Consider the following 21,639-nt stretch of genomic DNA (forward strand, 5'->3'; position numbering starts at 1 on the left):
GAGGAGGTGCTCTCCTAGCTATCACTATCTCCTTACACTGGTAGACGAAACACCGACATTAAAACCTAAGAACTTCTTCTGCAAACAAAGGGTCACAAAAATGCGTTCATAATTTCTCCCCACCCATGATCACAGTACGGTTCATTTTATTCACTGGGACTTCTTCCTGAAGGTCTGTGTACAAAGGCTACCATCACTACTTTCAATTCAGGTCTGAAATGCCCAAAATCAGGCTCCAGAACCCATGTTTAGATACCTAAATAACACCCCAATGTCAAGACCGCAGAATCAGAAACAAAAGGCTCCAACATGCAGACAATTTTATTGATTTTTCTATCCCATAGCAGGTTTGCCTTATTACTATACAGAGAACATAAGCTCAGCCATACAGTATACTGAACATAAACATGTCCGAGCATCAGCTCCTGTCAGAGCCTTAGCTTTTTAATATTTGAGTTATGATGACTTAGTATCTAATGTTTATCATATGAGCTAAAAGTCAGACAAAAGAAGTATTACTATTCCTCATATAAATTAGAGGAACAGATGCTTCAAACAACTTGGATCCTGATCTTCCCCATTCCTCTTGCTTAAATATATACTATAAAGTGATTGGGTTTTCCCTGAACCAATCAGACTGCACAGGCATTAATCTACAGAAATGCAACATAATGAACTATTAATAGAAGTTAATTTAAAAGAAGTGTCTATAGAGTGACAGTGTTGGAAAAAAAAAATCAGAATTCTCTCATACTCCAGCATAAAACTACAATGTTCTTTAGCTCTAATTATAATTAAAACAAGCACCATCCAATTTCGAACTAAAATTCTAATTTTTAACCAAATTAATCAGTCCAGTTGCTCTCTGTGTTAGAATTAGATTTATTACTGCTTTCTCTTAATTACTTCTTGGAAATACATGATAATGACTCAAGTCCCACTGCCAATTATGAGAATCTGCTGGCTTACAGGAACAGATTTACTTCCTTACAATCCCAGATTCAGGGCCAAATATGAGATAATCCCGTAAAATCAGAGCTCCAGGATGTCCGTTTAACTGACCTCACTGAGGCACAACTTTGGCTCAGGTGGATCTGACTGCATCATCTGACCAGCTGTACCTGCATGTGCAAGGTGCAGTCAGAATGCAACAGGGACAGGCACAAGCCCCCCTCTCAAGAGGGACCAGCATAGCACCACACCCCTCTGTGCAACACCACAGCACAGCTACACCCACCCACCCTACCTGAACAAAACAGCTGAGGCAAGAAAAACTCCATTTTGCCACTTATGCCAAGCACTACTCAAGCCTTAGAAAAGGCATCAAGACATCTTACTGACTTTTATCTAGATCTGGAGCAGACCTTTAGACAACTGTACGTAGCAAACATGCTTCATAAACCTGTCTCCATAAACACATCTCCAGGAAGCAGAACGAAGCGGGAACTCATTGCCCACATTCAGGCAGGCACCAGGACTCAGTTTGCCATCTGCTGTTGACTGGTGTTGCAAACACATAATTATAGCTCCGAGGTACGAACAGTCTGTGAACTCCAGGGCTGGTCACATCCACAAGAGTCTGTCGGATTCATGAATAGCAGAATCTATTGAATGCAACATATAAGGTTCTTTTGGACTGCTGGTGATAATGCATTAACTGTAGAGCAGTTATATGTAGCACTAACAATACAATTGCAATCACAAGCTTAACATCCCAGGTCAACACTGGATGAGTTGACCAGCTGAGGACACAAGGCTTACCAAAAGGCATCCCCCTTCTGGGGAGGGCGAGGAGGACAAACCCATCGATCTGTCCCTGCAATTTTGAATCAAATTATCATCCCCTGATTAGATGCAAAATTGAGGTACTTTTATACTTTACAGCCACAATTGTGCAAAATGCTGCTGGTGGGACTGTGGTCAAATCTTAACGTTCTTCGTGGGCACATTTATAGAATATTTCTTGGTAGGAGGTGTACTTCCTTTGTACAAAACATTTTTGGGTATCAGGTAGAAGAATGAGACCACGTGGTCTACACCTCACTCCAAGTTCTCGCCCTCGATGCCACGGCAACACAAACCACAAGACCTCCATCTGATTTCCGCACTTGGGCCTACAGGCCCCCTGGCATACTGAGCTTTGCATTTTCTTCACTATTTTATGCTTTCAACAACTGGTATTTGACAAGAAAAGTCAGGGGAACATCAAGAAGAAAGGGTGTAACTTCATTTATTCAAAAATAGCCCAAAAGAGTGGTTGAGATCCAAAGCAAAATACACCAGAACCAACTTTCCATTTTAACAGACATTACAGAATATTAAGCAGTAGGGTGCAGATTTTAAAACCCTCCCTGCTTTCATTGGTAATTTTTGAGACATTTAGAGGTGGCTGTGGTTCCTTCTCAGCTAATGAAAACAACAGTGAGAACTGGGAGTAGTATCTGCTCACAGCTATCTGAACTCCCTCCAGTATTCCTCATGAAACTATCTTGGTCACTTCCAAAAGGAAAGTTTAAGTTAAGATGAGAAAACCATATCAAAAGAAAGCCAAAAACTCTCCAACCTCCCGGAATTATTCCCTCACTCCACAGTGAAAATCTTTTCCTCACTTATAGCCTGGAACTATCCAAGGACAACATAAAATTTATACAACATACTTCAGAGAAGGAAAATTATCAGAGATTCATTACAGTTCTATTTTGGAATAAACACTTACTCAAAAGAAATCAAGCCAAAGGAGGGAGAAGATCTTCAACATTTTTTTAAAGCAAATCCTGTTCATCAAATTAAGAGGCTCCATTGAGTAATTTACCTTTTGATTTAAACAAATATAAAAAATACCACAGTCTGTACCAAGTTCAGATACTCTATCTCCCAAAGTTTTCTTCATTCCTTAAATTCTTTCCTTTTCCATGGTATCTTCTACCTAAACAAGGCACCACATCTTTGCCAGCCTTTCTTTAAAAGTAAAAGCAACGCATCAGTAGTTTCAGCTCTAACAGACTGGAGTAGAAATCATAGAAGTGTTTCCTGGGTAACAAACCATTAACCATTTCCACATACAGGGGAAATAAGATAGTCAGTGGTGTAAGTAATTTCCAATTTTGTAGCCTTCATTGAGCACAAATGTCCAATTTATTACTGCTGTTCTCAGATAACAGTGCTACCGCTGCAGACTTTGCATTTCATTATGTTTTCAGAAAGACTCCATAACACACAAGGGGGGCAAATTTGGAAAGTGTGAAGCTAAATGCTATGAAACGTCTCCAACCCTGACTAGACAGAGAGATTCCTGCATCCTTTTTCTCTCCCAGTCCCAGTATCTTCTTGCAAGGAGCTTCACTAGATTGAACAAAATGAAAATAGAGCTCTAACTCAAAACTTAGATTAAAATTTACTACCAAATTATCACTCACAGTCACTAGTCGTCTACCAAGTGTTTACAACCTCCAGGCAGAGACCTCTGATGATGTCCACAATGTGGACATCTACAGCCCTCCACAAGAGCTGTATTTTCAGTCCTCTGCACTGTTTTGTTCTCAGCTGTTTTTAGAACTGACAACACTGAAGATGGGAACGTCTAACCAACACAGTGTGTCAACATCACTCAAGTTAGTCAATGTGATAGATATCACATTTGAATACTGGTGGCACCACCTCTGCTTTGTGCCTGGATTTGGCTTCCCACAACAGAAACAAGTCACAAGACAGGAGCACCACAGACTAATTAGCACAGAGATTGTCCCTTCATACACTTGGGCTGCTAATGGGAACCAGAGCTGAACCATGAGACTGGACTCCTCCAAAAAACAACCCTCTCCCAGCAAAATACAACCAGTAACCGTGTCAGCAGAGAACTTACTCATGATGCTTTTTACAGAGACATCCATCATGGCCAGTACATTATTAACAGCTATTTTAAGTGACTGAATATTCTCCTAATCTGCTACTCCACAGCTGCATTTTGGAACTACCAGTGCAAAGCCATGGCCAAGTACACCATTAATTTCTGTTGCCTGGAGGCTTGGCACTTGAAGGACTGTGATTTTCATTTTACTCCTTCAGCCTTTTTCAGGAAACAGATTATGACAGAGGCTGGAAAAAAGAAGCCAAAGGCAGCATAAGGACTACGGCAAGATACTACAAAGCAAAAAGATACCTGCTGTTTTGGAAAGGCCACTTGGCTTTCTGAAAGTCACACGGAAAAATAAACCCTTTCCCCTCACAGTCCAGAGCCAGCCTGCATGGATTTGAAACAGAGTTTTGCAGATCTCCTTTCCATTGGTACAAGACATATTTCTTAGAAGAAATGGTACCGTCTGCTCCAAAGTTGAGTTTCAAAATCCAGTTTTCCATTTCAGACACCATTCTCTGGCTTTAATCAGGAGATACCTCACAGTTTTGTCAAACTGCTATTGTGAAACAGCAAGCGAAACCTGTATATAACGTACAGGTTTAATTTCTCCTTCACAAGCTATACAGTCATTCTGATTTAACAGAAAGAACAATACCCATGCCAGGAACAGACCTGAGTGCAAAATGGTACTGTAAAACAGACAGTTATTTTTATAATTAATCTACAACAAATTTATGGAAGAAATAATGTTAAAGGTATTTTCACTCAGATTTTCTAACTTGGCAGTTTAACTCAAGAAGTGACAAGTGTACAATTTCAAGAAACCAACTTGGAAGGCGAGGTGCTGGCACTTCCAGCCCAGCCCCTGCCCGCAGCCACCTTGTCTGCAGCAGACTGACTGAACCGTGAGGGTCCCACCACAGCCATTCGGGCACAACCCAGCGACGGTGCACTAAGGGGCAGGTTCTGACAGCAGCAAGACAAGCAAGCAAGGACAGTTGCAGTAAAGCAGGGGTGACCCAGCGGTCCCCAGCTATCTGCAAGCACAGAGCGAGTGAACTGTCCATCCCTGGTGCCCCCATGCCACAATCTTGCTCTCCTGCCAGCTGCGCCCACACACCAGGGCCCTGGTCCATCGCCTCATCCAGTGCTGCCCCAGCTCCCGAGACAAAACGGGCTCTAACGAAGCAGCCACTACATGAAGCAGCCAGTCAACATATAGCATCTCCATTTGAAAAATTAAAGAGTATCACATCATCTATTAGCTATATGTTTTAGAAAATAAACATGGAAATAATCAAAATATGGAAACAGTTTCTCAGACCTTGCCTTAAAAAAAAAATAAAATCTGAAAGTGCAGTGTGCCCAGGGACATTTGAATGCACTACTTGTTAGAGGGGTAACAACCTTAACAGGCTTATACTGTTCATCAACATGCTAAAAGACATTTTTTTAAAAACTGCAGTTCTATAACAGCACAAAACAAATATTTGGGTTGAAATGTCATTCCCCTATTTCCTTCAGTGAATGAAGTACATCAGTTTCATTTACGACATAATAAAACCATTAAAGGGCGTGAAAGAAGTACAGCAAGAGGGTCAGACATTTCACTGTAGAATCAATGGGCAATATAACGTGCTACAGCAACTAATCCCACAGCCCTGCAGTATATGAAGAGCAATTGCTCCTCAGCTAACCCAAGCCATAGTTCCTTCACTCGTACATCCAATTATGAGATTCCTCCTGCTCCTCCTTTTCCAGACTTACCACTGTCTCCCTCCAAATCATAGGGAGAAAACCAAGACAGGTAGAAACCTTCTGCACAAGATACATAACCACAGAAATAGTTATATGTGACTCTGACAGATTCACGGTCTGAACAGAAGTTCATCACATTTAATTAAAACATACCAACCAGCACCCCAAGGGGAAGCTCTCCCATACCAGACCAATACTGGCACTCTTGAGCTAAGCTGTACCAGCCCAGCTGCCACCATAAGGCCATGGACTACAGAGTCCATGTGGGACCAGGCTAAAGAACTCCACATGTGTAGAAGAAGCATGTACCTTCCTGATACGTCATCCCTAATAAATATTTTATAGAGAACAAGTACACAAACAGACATCAAACACTCATTTTGACAGCCAAAAGTCACTTGCATGCTAAAGCACAGTTCAAATTATTTTTTCAGTCTTAAGATCATCATAGCCCTGGCTTAAATGCCTATAACAGAATCCACAGTTTGAATAAGATGTTTCTTCCAAGCCATGAACTTAATGAGAAAAGCAGATGTGTCACTGGGTATATAACACATAGTCCCCACACACCTTCAAATTAACCGAAAACACTGGCATTCAATTTACTTGGAAGAACATCACTCCAATAAGGTATTTTTGGAGGAGAAACAGGTCATACAAATGCCTATATAGTTGGGATGCTTAAAAAGCCCTTGTTTTATGTTCCATGCAGATACTAAAGCACTGATCAAACAGATCAGAATTAAATCATATATTCACAAGAAACTTCTCAATATACACATTTGTGGAAGAAGAAGCTGTTACATTTTACTATGAACAGGAATGTACAAACTCCAAGAATTTCAACCAGCTTTAAAAACCTAAGAACAAGATTTTTCTGTTTGCAAAATAACTTGTTTGAGACTATGCCAAGACACCCAGTGCATTCTCTTCCTCTGCATACTGCTTCTCCTCCACATGCACACATACTTAATTTTTATATGCCCCCCCTCACACATACACTTTTTCTTTCACCATTCCCTACATTCTTACTTGAGCAGAATTTGGAATTAAACAGTTGTTTTCAGGTATTTTTAACACTCTATGTTCCTGTAGGCTGCAAGTTGTGCAAACACTATTACAGCTATTACCAGGACTGGATCTGATCTGACAACAAGTATTCCCGCTATAGGCAGGAACACAGCTTAGCTGGAAAGAGAGAACAAACATCTTCAGCAATATTCTCGGACCACACTACATAATTACCATTATTACAGCAGAAAAATAAATTGAGTGGATGAAAAGATTACAGGGACTCTCATAATTATTCCGTATTTGTAGTAGTAGCTACGGGAGTTGGCTATGTAAGAAAAAAATATATCAAACTTATTTTAGCGTCTTTGGCCAAGAAAATAATGTCATTTTCACATTAACAATCACAGGTAATTCAATATGAGCCATGATATGTTTTCACACACTCTGCTGTACGTCACTAAGAGCCAGGAGATTTAACACCACTACGCGGGTAACCAATCTTCATAATTCCCTTAGCAGAGTACTGTGAGAAGAGCAATAAGAAAAGGACACAGAAAATTCAGCTACACATGATGATAGTGTCCTTGCTAGCAGCAGCAGCTGGTTGCCACTTTTGACCATTTCCAGGACAAACATGAAGACCTTTGACCCATGCATGTGCTGCTGATCAAACAACTTTAGGCATTACAGGGGGAGTCATTCCCAGCATATCTGCAATCTTGTTTTCCTTTGTTTTTTAAGGATCTATTTCATAAACTTGCTTTTGAGGAAGGTGACAATGCCAAGTGAAACAAGCAGAGGCTAAGCACATACAGCTCCATTTCAAAAATGTCATCTTCACTAAAACTGAAGTGACATTCAGTCTCTCTTAAGAAATTCTTCCATTCCTATGGGCACTAGCTACCAGCAAACTCAACAACAATGCTGATTGTTCATATCTACTGTTCCTTATTTCTTAAAAGATCTCCAAACTCCTTGGAAGTAGAACACAAATGCAGAGAATACAGCTGAAAAGTAACCTAGAAGCCTGCTAGCTGACAGTGAAATCCAGGGCAGGATGTGTCCATGTTACGCTGGAGGGACTAGAGTACATTTTTATGTTGTAGATGGCATCTTGACAGGGTGCATCCTGTGAACCCCTCTTTCTTTTGTTCTTGATTCTGCAGACCTTCTCCCTTCCAAACACAGCCTAAACATGACACGACAGGAAATGACATATTTTTAGATGCAGTTCTGTAAGAGGAAACAAAAAAAACAGCCAAAGTTCCAACAGAGCCAAAAATGGTCAATGCACACTAGTAAATGCTCCAAAAATCACAATGCAAGAACTAGTACCTTTTTGCCTTTTACGGTCATTTTGATACAAAAATCTATCTCAGGTACTTCACAGCAGAATATATCTGGCCTGCTCTTTAAACTAAACCATCATAACTGCAATGCTCTTTTCCAAAGTAACTGCCATGGAATTCTCAAAATAATGTTAGAAAATGTGACACGATACCTTAAATCCAAGAGAAGTACATTTTACCACGAATACAATATATTTTATGCTAAAATTGCAAAAGGAGCTTTATTAACCATTTATTTTTCACATATAGACTAATTCCCTTAAAAATGGAAGTAAAACTTTTTTCCATGTTTGTTTGCTTTCCTAAGCCATATTCTTCTCCCATTACCTTCAAAGCAGCAACCTGCTTATGTATATCACAATCAAAAAACATTCAACGCTAATTAATGAATTTTTCAGTGTTTTCCAGACCATTCTGTATAGTTCTTTCTTCAAATATTCCTGTGCCTCTTACTGTACCTACCCTTCCTAAATATCACTTTAAGATGTTAATTTTCCAGCTAATGTTTCACAGCACAGACCACCATCTGCTCATTCAATAATATGGATCTTTACTTACTTGTTTTTTTAAACGGTCATTTTGCTCAATAGCCTAATCTGAATCTTGTCCCTTCCACAGAATATGTCCTCAAAATGTGGCATTTTTACAGTTATGGCTAGAATGATTCATCTAGACCCAGGCTGGTTCTGAAACATTTAAAAAACAGCTGATTTTAAACAGCAGTTCTTTTGAAATGGATGAGGTGTCTCTTATGAGAATTTACCAGACTGCATTCCTTACAAAACTGACAGCTGCTCTGGCACATAGAAATGGAGTTTAACAGAGGAGAAGAGAATGGCCCACGCTGACTGGTGAGCTATTTACTGCTGTAACATGCCAGGTAACCCAATATGCTAATTTGGAAAACATTCTGGTTTATTTGGTGGAGACACCAGACAGGAACAAGTCAGATCAGTAAACCATTATTCTCTGCTTGTTAGACCTTAAGAAAAAACATTTATGAAAAGCCAACCTACCTGTCCCACTTCTGCATACGTTTTTCTTTGTTGTTCACAAATTAACACTAGTAACATATACTACAGACAACTGCACTCATCTTAGCAAGCATCATAACAGTGATTTTGTTCTCCTCTTCATTCCTATTTTACAAAGAATAACATTAATATAAATTACATTGAGATTTTTGTATGAAAAAGCCTATACAACTGCAGAATATTTATTAAAGGGCAGTCAATAGTAAATAAACTTCTCAGAAACATCAATAAAAATGTTTAATTAAATAATAACACCACACGCTACAAAAATTTACATTTATATTGTACAGCTACAGGTCAGACCCATCAAATAGTCCAGGTGCAGACTGAGCAGGATATCCAGTATTTCTGAAGATACAATTCAGACTATTTATTATTTCCTGACTTGGTACAAGTAATTACTAGATTATAACAAAAGAAGGGATTAATTAGGACTCTCTACACAGGTGAATAGTATTTTTAACAGTAGATGATGCAGTGCATGAAACTTCACGTCTGGATGAAGGTGGATCCATACCTGATGGTAGGATTGCCTTGTGGTTTATTCTTTAAGCACATGCAAGCTAAAGAGTCTTATTCACCATCAAAGTAGACAGCACAAGAGCAAAATCAATACAGAAATTGTAGCATCTCTTCCAATAACTCAAACCCAGCAGCGATTCTGGGCCCAATACTACCAGTACATCTCATCACTGCACACACCTTCTGAAAGCTCTTTGCTGCTTTCAAGGCCTCAAAAAATTTGGAAAATGTAAACAGAAATCAAAAGAAAACTTCATCCTTGAATAAAAATGCTAAATTTTATTATTCTACCTCACAGATAATGTAATGATACAGTGCTCCCTTTAATGCCCCTGTTGCATAAGGACTCCTGGCATGTCTGTTCCAAATCCTGCTGCTTTGGAACCAAGCGGAACACAGAAAGCAGGTCTTGTGCTGTACATGCTATGTACTTGCAGATACCTGAATGGTTCATTCAACATCCCTGTATCTTGATCAATATTCTCTCTGTCTGCCTTGCTTTCTAGCCTTACGTAGCTGATGGGGTCACATTTTAAGTTTAAAGAGCACCATAAATTTTCTTGTGCCAGTCAGTCCACAAGACTGGGATAGCAATGAGCTTCAAGAAGCTGCCTGCCAGCTGAAGCTTTCAGGATGCCAACACCATAGGGAGCCTTCATTTTTCACTCAGCTCCAGCCCACACAGCTGAGAGACATGGCAGAACACGCATGCAGCACACATGCCACAGTCAGCACTCCAGCACCCCACCTCTCACTGTGTAAAGAGAACTGCAGAGAAAATGCTTCCCCAGCTCACTCCTACCTCAGGTTTTATGTGGTTAAGTGTTATGCTCTTCAAACACATTTTAGCCCATTCAACTGATAACTACAATTCTCAAACTGAACTATATCTAAGAGGATACAGGATGCATTCTACCCCCACAGATTTAGAGCAAACACTGTAAGAACTAAAGCTCCTTTCCACAATAGAATATATCACAAAGCATGGAAGGCTTTATGTTAGACATGCACACAGACACATCTACTTTGCCTATCTGTGTGTGTCTACATCAGCTGAGTTTGAAAAGCAAGAGACTAGCTGCTGGTCTTTCCAGCTGTGAGCCCTCCCCTCAATACTTTTCTGCCCAGCTTTCGGGCATCATTAAGCAGAGCTGTCAGAACCCACAGACCCTGCTCAAGAACACAACAGCTTGTCAAGGAGAATGCTTTCCTTTTGTCCTTAACTCATGTTTCGTGCAGTTCATTAGTTTTCATTTGCTTTAGCAAAGAGAAAAGCCTTTTTCCTCCTTCCCAAGATTAAGGTCTGTCCTTGACTGCACTACGTTATTTTGTTCCAGTTATACTATTTTAACCTTGCTTGTTTTAGAGGATGTTTTTGATCTGTTTCTGAGACATGTCTCATACTTTGGCCACAACAGAGCTCAATGGGCTAGCATATGTTGTGTTCATCAGAGCTGATTTATATCTTAATATTATTTAATAAGAACTACCTGGTATAAATTTCATCCTTTTAGAAAGCAATGAGTACAACAGATTTGGACCAGAGGAACTTAAAGCAATTTTGGTTAATTGAGCCATCACTTAAATTTTAATGCTCTTGCAATAGCTTGGCAGGTCTATGTTTTACACAGAGTAACAGCTTACAGAACACCATTCTCTTTCCAAACACTCAGCCTGAAGAGAGGAATTTGTGCCTCCTCAAACTTCCATTCCCCTCTATTGAGATGTTTAAAAATAAGAAAGCATAAGCCGAAATGCTTCTAAATCTGTCATCACCTCTACCCTGTAAATGGTATGCCCTAGCAACCCCAAAGACATGGTACCTCCCACATTAGACACTGGTGCACCAATTAGGCTCAGCATCAGTAAAACAAAAAACTATGAAACTAAGGAGTTGTATCACGTACAAGCATCTTCCAGTAAGAGCATAATTTTATGAGCTGTAATTGAAGCTGGCAGCCTAGGCTGTTTCTCAAAGCTGGAGTCTACACATAAGGCCATTTATCATCACTGCTGACCAAAGGTATATGCTGCAGTCCTTACTCATGGAAAGCGCCAACGAGCACAGCAATGAATTTTGTTAATTCTTAGTATCACCAGCCTAAGAAAAAGTAACACAGTTACCACAGGGTTACTCAAGATTCTTAAGCAATTATAGGTGACCAAAGGAAAAAACATTACCTGAAAAGTATATGACCTCTTGAAAAACAAGTTTCTGAAGGAGATGGAGGACTGGGATAAGAGCTTTGCCACTTACCATGTGGGAAGATTAGCTTTACACTATGAATGTCTGTCTCACCAGTTAATGCTGCAGTGAAGTTGAATCTATGAACTCACACAGCTAATGACAAAGGACTGTACCACAGCATATGTTTTCTGACACAACCTTTTTAGAGCCACCTGAACTAAACTGGCCTGATAGAAGTACATTTTTGCTGTATGACCTATGACTACACTAGTGCCTTGCAGGGTCTGCTCCTCTTCAACAACTGATGAAAGTGGTTACATCAGTGCAACTTCTTAGTATGTATCAGCTCAACGCTCTGTTTCATCCTTCATACTTTACCAGAATTCTGCAGGTCTAAGCACACAATTATTTCCTGTTCCTTTGAGGAAAACAACTAAACAAAAGGACCCTAAATGGGAGTCAGACAGTGACAATTATACAGAATTTCCAATCTTTTTTATACCTGACCTGTAAACTTGTCAGCTGTGTCTCTACTATACTGATAATCAACAGCACAATTCAAACTCAGTATTGGGAAAAAGCCTGCCTTCTGCAGTTTGACTCCACCTGTAATAACTACACATTCTTTCCCCTTATGCAATGTAAATTTATCTTCTCACTTCTTTCACCCATGGTACTAGTATGATGGATCATCTTTTTAGAAATCTATCCCTTACCACTACAGGGAAATTCTTAAACTACTCCTCCCTCCTCCTTCACAACTTCATTTGATCCTGACCTTTGCCACAGGACATCTTATCTCAAACATAGTCAAACTCCTGTACTATCATAAATTAAGAAAGCAAATAAGCGTACTAAGCAGGTTATCCAAGAATAGTTTGCATAGACAAAAAGCAGAGACACACTCAAGAAAAGAAAATACAGGTAATATGAGACAGTAAGAACGCAGTCTAAAAAAATGAAATTGAGTATAAATCCTCTCTTAAATTGACAGAAGCAATTAAACTAAATTAAAAGTAAATTAAACTAAAGACCATCGCTACTACAGCTTTTAATCCTGAATATGTAAACGTGCTGTTACTAACTCTGTCCACCTGAAGTTGTCATCTTCCACTGCAGACCAGCATAATCCAGCTCTCTGATGCTGGAGCAAAGTGTCTGTGAGCCCAAGCCCTCAGACAACACGGAAGTACTGGCTAAATTCCACTGAGGATGCACTGCAGCAGTACAGCAATGTCAGCAGCCCTGCTGACCTAAGGCAACTGTGTTATGTATTGATATAACAGCTCACAGTAGAGATGTGCAGTATCAGCAAAACCTGTTACAAGTAAAAATTTCAATAAGACACTGCAATTTTTAGGACTTTATGTCTGCTAATGGTCAGTGTAGTCTTGACATAAAGTGCCTATCCACAGCTTTCAACAACGCAGCTTTGCAGCTGATAGGAAGATCCTGAATGTTGATAACTACAATTTCTTCCTTTTTTTGCCTTATACAATAACAAGAAGCTCATATGAATTCAGTTCCATACTTCTACTGAAAATAACATCAGAATTACATGCAAGTAAATGCTTATGGGTGCCTTGCAACTCAGGATATTTTGTGATTGTATCATTCTAAACCATAAATAAAAAAGGGCTAAAGGGTGTTAGGTTTACAGTTGGACTTGATCTTAAGCATCTTTTCCAATTCTATGATTCCATGAAAGTTACATACGAATTTAGGTATTCTTGATGGTTCTGTTTTAATTCAATTTAATTTAATTTGCTTAAATCATCATGAGTTATAAACAAATGAACTGGAACAGACCTGCTGGATGTCTTACACGGAGTATACACAAATAAAGACCATTTTTATATATATTCTATACATGTAAAATTACACATATGTGACTACCTGCACAACATATGTAGTGAGCAGCTAGTAATCATACATTTATTATAATAGTAACATATTTATAATATACTTGGTGTAGTTCCCATCTACAGATGCTAGATGCACTCACATTCTCCATCACAGGACTACTTACATTTTAACCACGTTACTCCTATAGTTATGCTGTCCCTGAGTCTCAGGCCCCTCCAAGTTACAAATGTTCTCCCAGTCTGCAGACGAAATGCACTGCTGTTGTGCCACTACCCCCTTGCAAGAACCAGAGCTCCCTGCCTTTCATCATATTGACAAAGAGATTACAAACAGAACAACTTTATACAGGGCAATAAGCCCAGCTCTCTCAGAGCTCCATTAGTCTTTTCTGCTGCCTGATTCACTGCGCTGGACAATGAACCAGAACCATACACAGAAATCCAGGGAGGCTGCCCTTGGTACCTCCAACATTAATGTTCCCCAATGCACATTAAGATTGCCTTCAGCTGACTTTCACACCCATACACCATTAGCAGTCCACTTTCAATCACTGTAAGTTATATTTTTTCTCCTCTCCAACTGACAAACTTTCCAACTTTTCTAACCTGAAGATACTCACAAACTAAAACAAAATATTGTTACTAGCCCATAGTCTTATACTCAGTACCATTTACAACTAAAGTAAAAGCAACTGAACAGGCATCTACTCATACTGTTGGGAGTTAAGTAATTCCTCATTAGCAAACATGGCATTTTTAGCATTAAAAGATTGTCATTCAAAGCTAATATGCAATCTACAATATCCTGTGACTAAGAAAAAGTTGATCAAAAGTAAATACCATGTTTAATCAAACGCTATTTCAGCTGTACCTTTATTTGTCACACTTCCTAGACATTCTCCACCCTCATCTTTACAGAGGATTGTTGTAATGCTTAACACTGAATTATCCAGTGTGAGGAAGAGGGAATCATTTCACTTAAGAACCACTTAAGCGAGACAAGAGTAAAATTACATATTGTTAGTTTGTTTTACCAAGCCTTGCTCCAAGCCACAGACTAAACTAGCTCTTGAACACAATTAATGTCTTTCACTTTCTCTCTTTTTCTTGTTTTTCCAAAGATGGACTGATCTTGCATGTGTCTGTTGCAACCTGTGTCTAATTTTATAAAACTGGAGAGGCAGAAGGGTGCTTAGGCTGGCAGATTTTTTTGAAGTGAGGGCCTCTGCCAGATGAGAACCCAAGTGTCACTTTTAATTAAGTTTCAGTGATGAAATGGGGCTTGTGTATTTTTGTCAACTACTTAACACCACTCACATTCAAACTGCAGCTGAGTTTTGAAGTTAGCATCCATTCAAGAAGAAGGGGTAAAATAAATACTTCTTTCTAACTGACATTTTTGCAGCAGAGGTAAGACCAAAATGCATCTGGGAATGCAGAGGTATTGCACTCCTGATAATAAACTACTGAAATTCCGGCTGTTACAAATAGTGGGTGGCATACAGGTATTAGACATACTCGCTTCTCAGTAGGAAACCTCAGTATGACCTCTATTCCCATAACTTTCCACTTTCCCTGAGTATATCTGGACAGCAGACATTGTTCCATCTATGAAGAGTCAATCTAGAAACCACACGTGGTTTCCATAGAAAACACAACACAAATCCTTTGATATTAGTTCAACATAGCTCGTTTTTATTTGATATAAAACCGCAGCCCAATAAGGGAGGCTTCACTTCGAGTCTTGCCATCAAAATTCCCATCTGTTTCATAAGACAGAACTCACACAAAATGAGCTAAACACACCTCAGTCCCTAAGAAAGTTACAGTATAGCATGTCTTCTTGTCTTACAGCCACATACTACTAGTCTTACAGACAGAAAAATGATGCTCAAAGTGACTACAACGTGCCTGTTTGACATAAAAGGTTTCATTCCATGAGTACTACCCAGCAGCTACCCAGGGTAGCACTCTAATTCGTTATGCTAAAACCCACAGATTTGAAAAATGGCCAAGACACCTCATACTCAGAAGTGCACATCACCATAAAACGCAGTTTGTCTAGTCTGGTTTTGTCTCTAATAGAGACCCTTGCTTCTCATGAAAGCCTGGATTCAGAAAGTCATGTCAAGGCAGATAGCATCTGGCTCTGCTCTGTCCCCAGATTTGGACTGCCTGAGGAAGCACTTACTATACATACAATACAGAACTTTCATGCCAATAATCTCTGAGGAATTTCAGCCAAATAGTACAGACTAGCTTGAATACTGTGACTGCCCTTGTGTTTCTACTGACTTCTCAGCAATTGGCTTTCTGTCTCTGCATATTCCTACACACATTCTACCAGTACTGACAATACACAAGGAAGCTAACAAGCTTCAGGCACTGCTTTCTTAGTAGAACTAAAATGAGACCAATGCAGGAGTAATCCTGTCAAGAATTAAGATAAGGGCCTCTGAAAAGGAGCTCACAGATTTGTATTTCCTTCTTTGGAATGCTACGGGTCATTTTATCTACTGATACAAGGTGAAATATGGCTATTTGTGCTTTATACTCCTCCATACACTGTAATTTTAATGAAATCACATAAGAATGTAAGTGTGAGCAAGATGAGCCCACAGGATTTTTAAGTAAGTTTACCTCCTAACTTTAGAAAGAATATTATTTCTTTCCAGCTTCCTTATCTCACTAACTCTGTAGGATAACGGGCGTGTCTTCCCTCGATTTGAAACCAAATATTTGGGGAAGGGGCATTTATTTAACAACAATATTTTATACACACACTCTATCCAGCACTACTGGATAGGGTGGGGTCCAGCACTGCTCAGCTACGGACACAAAGCAGCAGAGATGCTGAAAACGTACAGAGGAGACTTACTTTGCTGTCTGAATTTCCCAAAATAAGTTCCTAGCTTTCATACATATGCCACAAACACCGATTTATTTTTCCTTCTTTCCTTGTATCACCTCCCACCTGCACTCCCGGGCAGGTGTCGTCTTGAACAGCAGCCCCTGGTATACCGGAGGCCGAGTAGGCACAGGGAGAACAAACCCGAGACCGCAGGCAGGCACCGGCGGAGCAGGTCGGCGCTGCCCCGGAGCCCGCGCCGGGTTCCAGCCTCCCGGCGCACCGCGGGCACAGCCAGCGGGAAGGATTCCCAGCGGGGGCCGTCGCTCGCTTCCCCTTTCTCTCCCGCCCCCCGCAGGCCCCCGGGGCGGGGGGGCCGCTCGCTCCCGGCCCGACCCCGCCGTTCCGCGCTGTCCCGGCCGGCGGCGCCGCAGCGCCCGCGGCAGGTGCTGCCCCGGCCCCTCGAGGGCCCCGCGCCCCCGGCCCCGCTCCCGCCGCCAGCCGGGCACCCGGTGCGGGCTGGCGGCCCCGGCCCGCCGCCAGGGGAAGTTTCCCGGCGCTAGAAGGGAAGAGGGTCCCCGCAGGCGGCCCGGGACGGGGCCGGGCGGGGCGCTGAGCACTTACAGCCGTCTCTCCTGCGGCTCCAGCTGCCGGTGCATGGCCAGGGAGAAGCCGAAGAGGCTGCCCGGCTCCCCGCTCCAGCTGACCACGTTGTCCGTGTCCAGGTTGAAGGCGCCGGCCAGCGCCGGCAGGAGGGGCAGGTAGAGGAGGAGCGCGGCCGCCATCTGCTCTCGCCAGGCACGGAACCTGCCGCCGCTCCCCGCGCTCGGCGCGCCCGTCCTGCCCCGCCGGCCCCCGCCGCCACGGGCCCGCCCCGCCCCGCCCTCCGCGGGCTGCCCGGCCCCCGAGCGCCCGCTCCGCGCCGCGGGGGCGGCGGGCACGGCTCGGCACCGCACGGCACAGCCGGGGCTCGGCTCCCCTACCCAGGCAAGGGCAGCCGGAGCAGTCTTGAACAGCCTGCCGCGCTCCCCGCATCGGGGGTCGGTGCCCTTCGTGGCAGAAAATAAAGCCGTGCCGGGGGCGGGTCACGGCCGCAGGTGAGGGTTTTCCCGCACTGGCGGGGGAAAAGGGCAGAGAGCTCCTTCGGTGGGGGTGTTTTATACATCAAACCGTGTCCCCAGGGGACTCACACCGGTCTGGGTGGCGCTCAGCGGCATTAAGGATCCGGTCGGTCCGGGTACCGAGCATGTGCATAACACACTGCTGAAGTGTGCTAAGGTTGATACAGAACTACGGCCAGCATGACCCCAGTATTCAGTCTGTATTCCCCAAACAACACATCCACAAGAAGAAGAAGGGGGGGCGGGGGGGAAAGCATATTTATCTGTTTTCCAGACTCTTTGGACAGCACATCAGGACAGAGACTCAAGACTACCTAAATCTCCTCCTCCAGCGTTTCCTATCTCTGAACACATCTGAGAATTTCTTACCCCTACCTTTTAACTGTTTGAAAGCAATATGTGGTTTTGGATCCCAGGTCATTTTATCTCGTGCTTTCACCCATAACTCCAGAAGGGTATTTGCAAGCATAGAGGTTTTGGTCTTTTTGCAGAGGGTCTTGGTTTAGTGCTCTGGTTCAGGGAAGTGGATGCAAACTATTAAAATTCCAAAAACTATTCAAAAACTACTCACAAATTCCAAGCAGCATGACGACACTGGGTTATTCTTTTCTACCAATATCCAGGATATGAAGAGAGAAGCTAAGATTCAGAGAAAGTGAGAAAAGAGCAATTGAGACAGAGCATTCAAATATGTTGATACTCCAAATAACTCCTTCTGGAACAATACTCTGCTCCCATGGAGTTAATCCAGGCTACTTTTTCCAGAGTAATTATTCTAGGATAACTCCATGTATAGACAAGTCTTTGGCTCAAGTCCAAAACACCCTTGATCAAAAGAGAGGAAGAAAACACACCAGAAATGTGCATCTAATGTGGAAACAAAACATTTTGTTAAATTAGGCTCCCAGATATTTATTGGTAATAGAGTCCTTCCCTGCTTCCTCTTCATGCCCAACTTATTCAAAGTCTTAATCCAGTGCTCAATCACTGCCACAGCAGAAAACTGTACTGGCATAAATACTGCCCTACAGTTTCACTAAAGGACCCATGAGAAGGAACGGTCCCAGACTAATTATAAGCTGGCTTACTACAGTCCACGTATTTCACAGTAATTAGTAAAGATTCGAAAACAAGTATTTTAAAACCATGTTGATGTCTGTACCAAAGTCATAGCAGTTTGCCTTTCAGGACAATCAAAACTTGCATGCTTCTAATACTCTAACAGTAACTATAGTTACTTTTTAAGTAATGCCTGTACTCAGCAACTTCTGTAAGGAGTCACAGAAATCATCCAGAGCCACTTGAATGATACTGGCACATTAGGTGTATCTGACTTCTCCCCCTCCCTCTAACCAGCACTGCCTGGGCATGTTGTACCTGTTTGTTGTTATCCACAGAGGTTGCTGAGGGGAGAACAGGGTTTTATCATCTCCTGATGCAGTAATAAGCATTCCAAGATGTAGTAACATTATAACTTGTCTCAAGTGACCACAGCAAGAACAACAAAAATAGACCCTATACAGGGTGAAGCAAATCTGCAGACAAACAGCTTAGAGTTACCTTGGATGGTCTCTGTAATTTTGTGCTATTTTCATTTGCTCTAGATGTGGAGTGAAAAAAAAAAAGTTTTACAAATATGTCAGTTTCCTTCCTTTGCTCTTCCTCCAAAACAAATATGCTGTGAGTTATCTATAACTAACATGTACTTCAGGAATTCCTCTTTTTCACAATCCCTGTATAAAGGGGGACCAAGATTAGGTATGATGACGAACTAAATGTGAGCACCCTGTTATGGATAATAATGTAGTGATTCTAAGAAATGCAATGGCCAGATGAAAGGCATTTCTCTGTTTTTTAACAAACACTCTGCTATTGCTGAGTTTTCAAGCTGTCTGCTTATTAATGGTGTGTTGATACCCAGCCAAAAGGCTACAAGGTGTTTGCCTGCTGTGTCTACATATTAGAGCAAGCCTTACTGCCAGCAATACTTTCCTCCTCCATACAACCATCTCGCTAATTACAAAGAAAAAAAATAATTTCTCGAAAATAGAAGAGGTGGAATAGAAAAGCTAGAGCTTGGCAAGACATTTTAGACTTTCCCTAGAAGGCACAATGCTTTACATTTCTGAACTTCTATCATTTATATCAACAATATACTACGCAAAGAAATACGCAGTTTTAATGCAGCACATCAAATGGTCCTGAAAAGGCAAAATATGTAAACATCCCCTTCCCACTTCCTTTCAAAAAACTGCTTGATTTTATAATTTACGTAATTCCAGATGAAAAAATAATACTGGCAAAACCGGTTTGGATTGGTTCACTGTACAAGTTCTAAAGATACAGTGTTGTTTCAATTCAGAAATATAAACTAGTTTTAAGTGTTAGTAGCCTGAATCAACCTTCTGTGTGGTTCCTCCTGAACACAATACTCATACCATTTCTAGAACTGCATGTTCTCCAAATTAATTACATTTATTGAACAGATGCATCTCAACAGCTACAACAAACAACAATTTTTATGCAGCCAGGTTATCAGACTATTTTTCCCAGTATATCCTCTATGGCTGTTCTTGGTTTCCTGTTAACAATTACATTAGGAGTAGCAAACAGCAGCACAGGAGATAAAGGTGCTTATAGTGGTAAGTGAAACAAACTGCTCAACGCCATGTAAGCAAAATGTTTTGCTTTGAACAGTCTAAAAACCAGAGCATTAAAATAGTTACATTTACACACCTGGTATTCTGAATTATACAGAACTGACACTCGTATTTTTCTCATTTATAACTGGATGAAGAATGTCTCAATTTTTACTATCTTTTCAGAAAGGTTGCTAAGATGCAGCTTTTTTACTAAGTGCTATATTTAAACTACAGTTCTAGATGAAGATGTTGCTATGTTCATATGACTTTTCCTTTTCTCTTTGATGGCTAAAACAACTGTAGATGACATTCTGCCATTCTTTACTTGCATGCTAAGTAAAAACATTTTACCTCAGTAGACAAAGTATTTCACAAATAAAAATATGAGTAGAGAGAAATATTTCAGTTCAGACTCGGAATTTCGGTGAACACTGTGACCAGTGTATACAGCAGCTCTTTCAGTCTTTTACATCTAGAGAATGTTTTTCCACCCAAGTTGTCAGGTACATTCCTTAAGTAGTTTCAGAATGACCAGCCTGAACTGTTTGGAGAGTAAACATCTTTGTAAACATACTTGGAGGCACTTTATGAGTGTAGCTAGGCAGAGATCAGAGAAATGCTGGTGACAAATGGGAATTGAGTACCCATAGTTTGGATTGCTGTGGAAGGAATTAAAGCAGCTCCTTCAAAACTACTTATAACTAAGGCATAAAGTTGCAGTGATTTTGAACATATGCCTGTATTCTAATTCACTTGTTACATATACCACTATGTAAGATTCCCCCCCCCCAATAAGAGTAGCCCAAGCTGCAACACATCATAAGCACCTTTGCAGCCCCATTCTGTGGTTCTCTCACACAGCCATTTATATCCCCAAATCACTTACATCACCACAGTTGAAACTTGTAGCACTGACAGCATCCCAGAGCTGTCTATACCATGCATGCTTCTTGATCTGCTATACTGTCCTGCATGTGAAACCTTGCTTGTCTTGTAGCACTTTTCACCAGGGTAGAGAGATATAACCCAATACCAGATGCAAACTTTTGGGCAGTTCTAGCCAACTCTCCCTCCATGTCTATATGTGTATTTTCCAACCAATTTGCACCAAAGCAGCCAACTATTGTTATAGGCGAGCAGAGGAGATTAAAAAGATAAGCAAGGTATTTCTTTGGTAGGTGTTGGCAGAGAGCAGAAGAATAAGAGAGACGGTTTACAAGGAAAATATTCACAGGATCTCCCTGGAGATTCTCCTCAGGAATTCAGAAATCCTTCGTGGGACATATTTTAACTCCATCAAGAGCCCAAAAGGATCATGTTCAGGACACTTTCATTTTCCTAGCTCACACAGGTCTGACTGAAGAGTCTTTGGCCATCACCCAAAGCACAACTCCACCCAACCTTTATAGCACTTACCTCCAAGAGCTGCACTGGGTGCTGGA

The 21,639-nt window shown here is 41.3% G+C and overlaps 1 protein-coding gene across 4 annotated transcripts in view; it reads right to left on the bottom strand.

Annotated features, from left to right (window-relative positions):
- The window catches only part of ITGA6 (integrin subunit alpha 6), a 45,901-nt gene extending 28,602 nt beyond the window's left edge, over positions 1-17,299 (bottom strand). For 2 of the 4 annotated variants that reach the window (XM_064660835.1, XM_064660836.1), the window contains exon 1: positions 17,059-17,280. In XM_064660835.1, coding sequence (XP_064516905.1) covers positions 17,059-17,219 — 161 coding nt within the window. In that variant the 5' untranslated portion in view covers positions 17,220-17,280. Of the gene's footprint in view, positions 1-17,058 lie in introns of all 4 variants that reach the window. The other 2 variants (XM_064660837.1, XM_064660838.1) reach the window with 2 other exon arrangements.
- Positions 17,300-21,639: the final 4,340 nt, after the last annotated feature.

Source organism: Pseudopipra pipra, chromosome 7 (genome assembly GCF_036250125.1).
Source record: "Pseudopipra pipra isolate bDixPip1 chromosome 7, bDixPip1.hap1, whole genome shotgun sequence".
Taxonomy (NCBI): domain Eukaryota; kingdom Metazoa; phylum Chordata; class Aves; order Passeriformes; family Pipridae; genus Pseudopipra; species Pseudopipra pipra.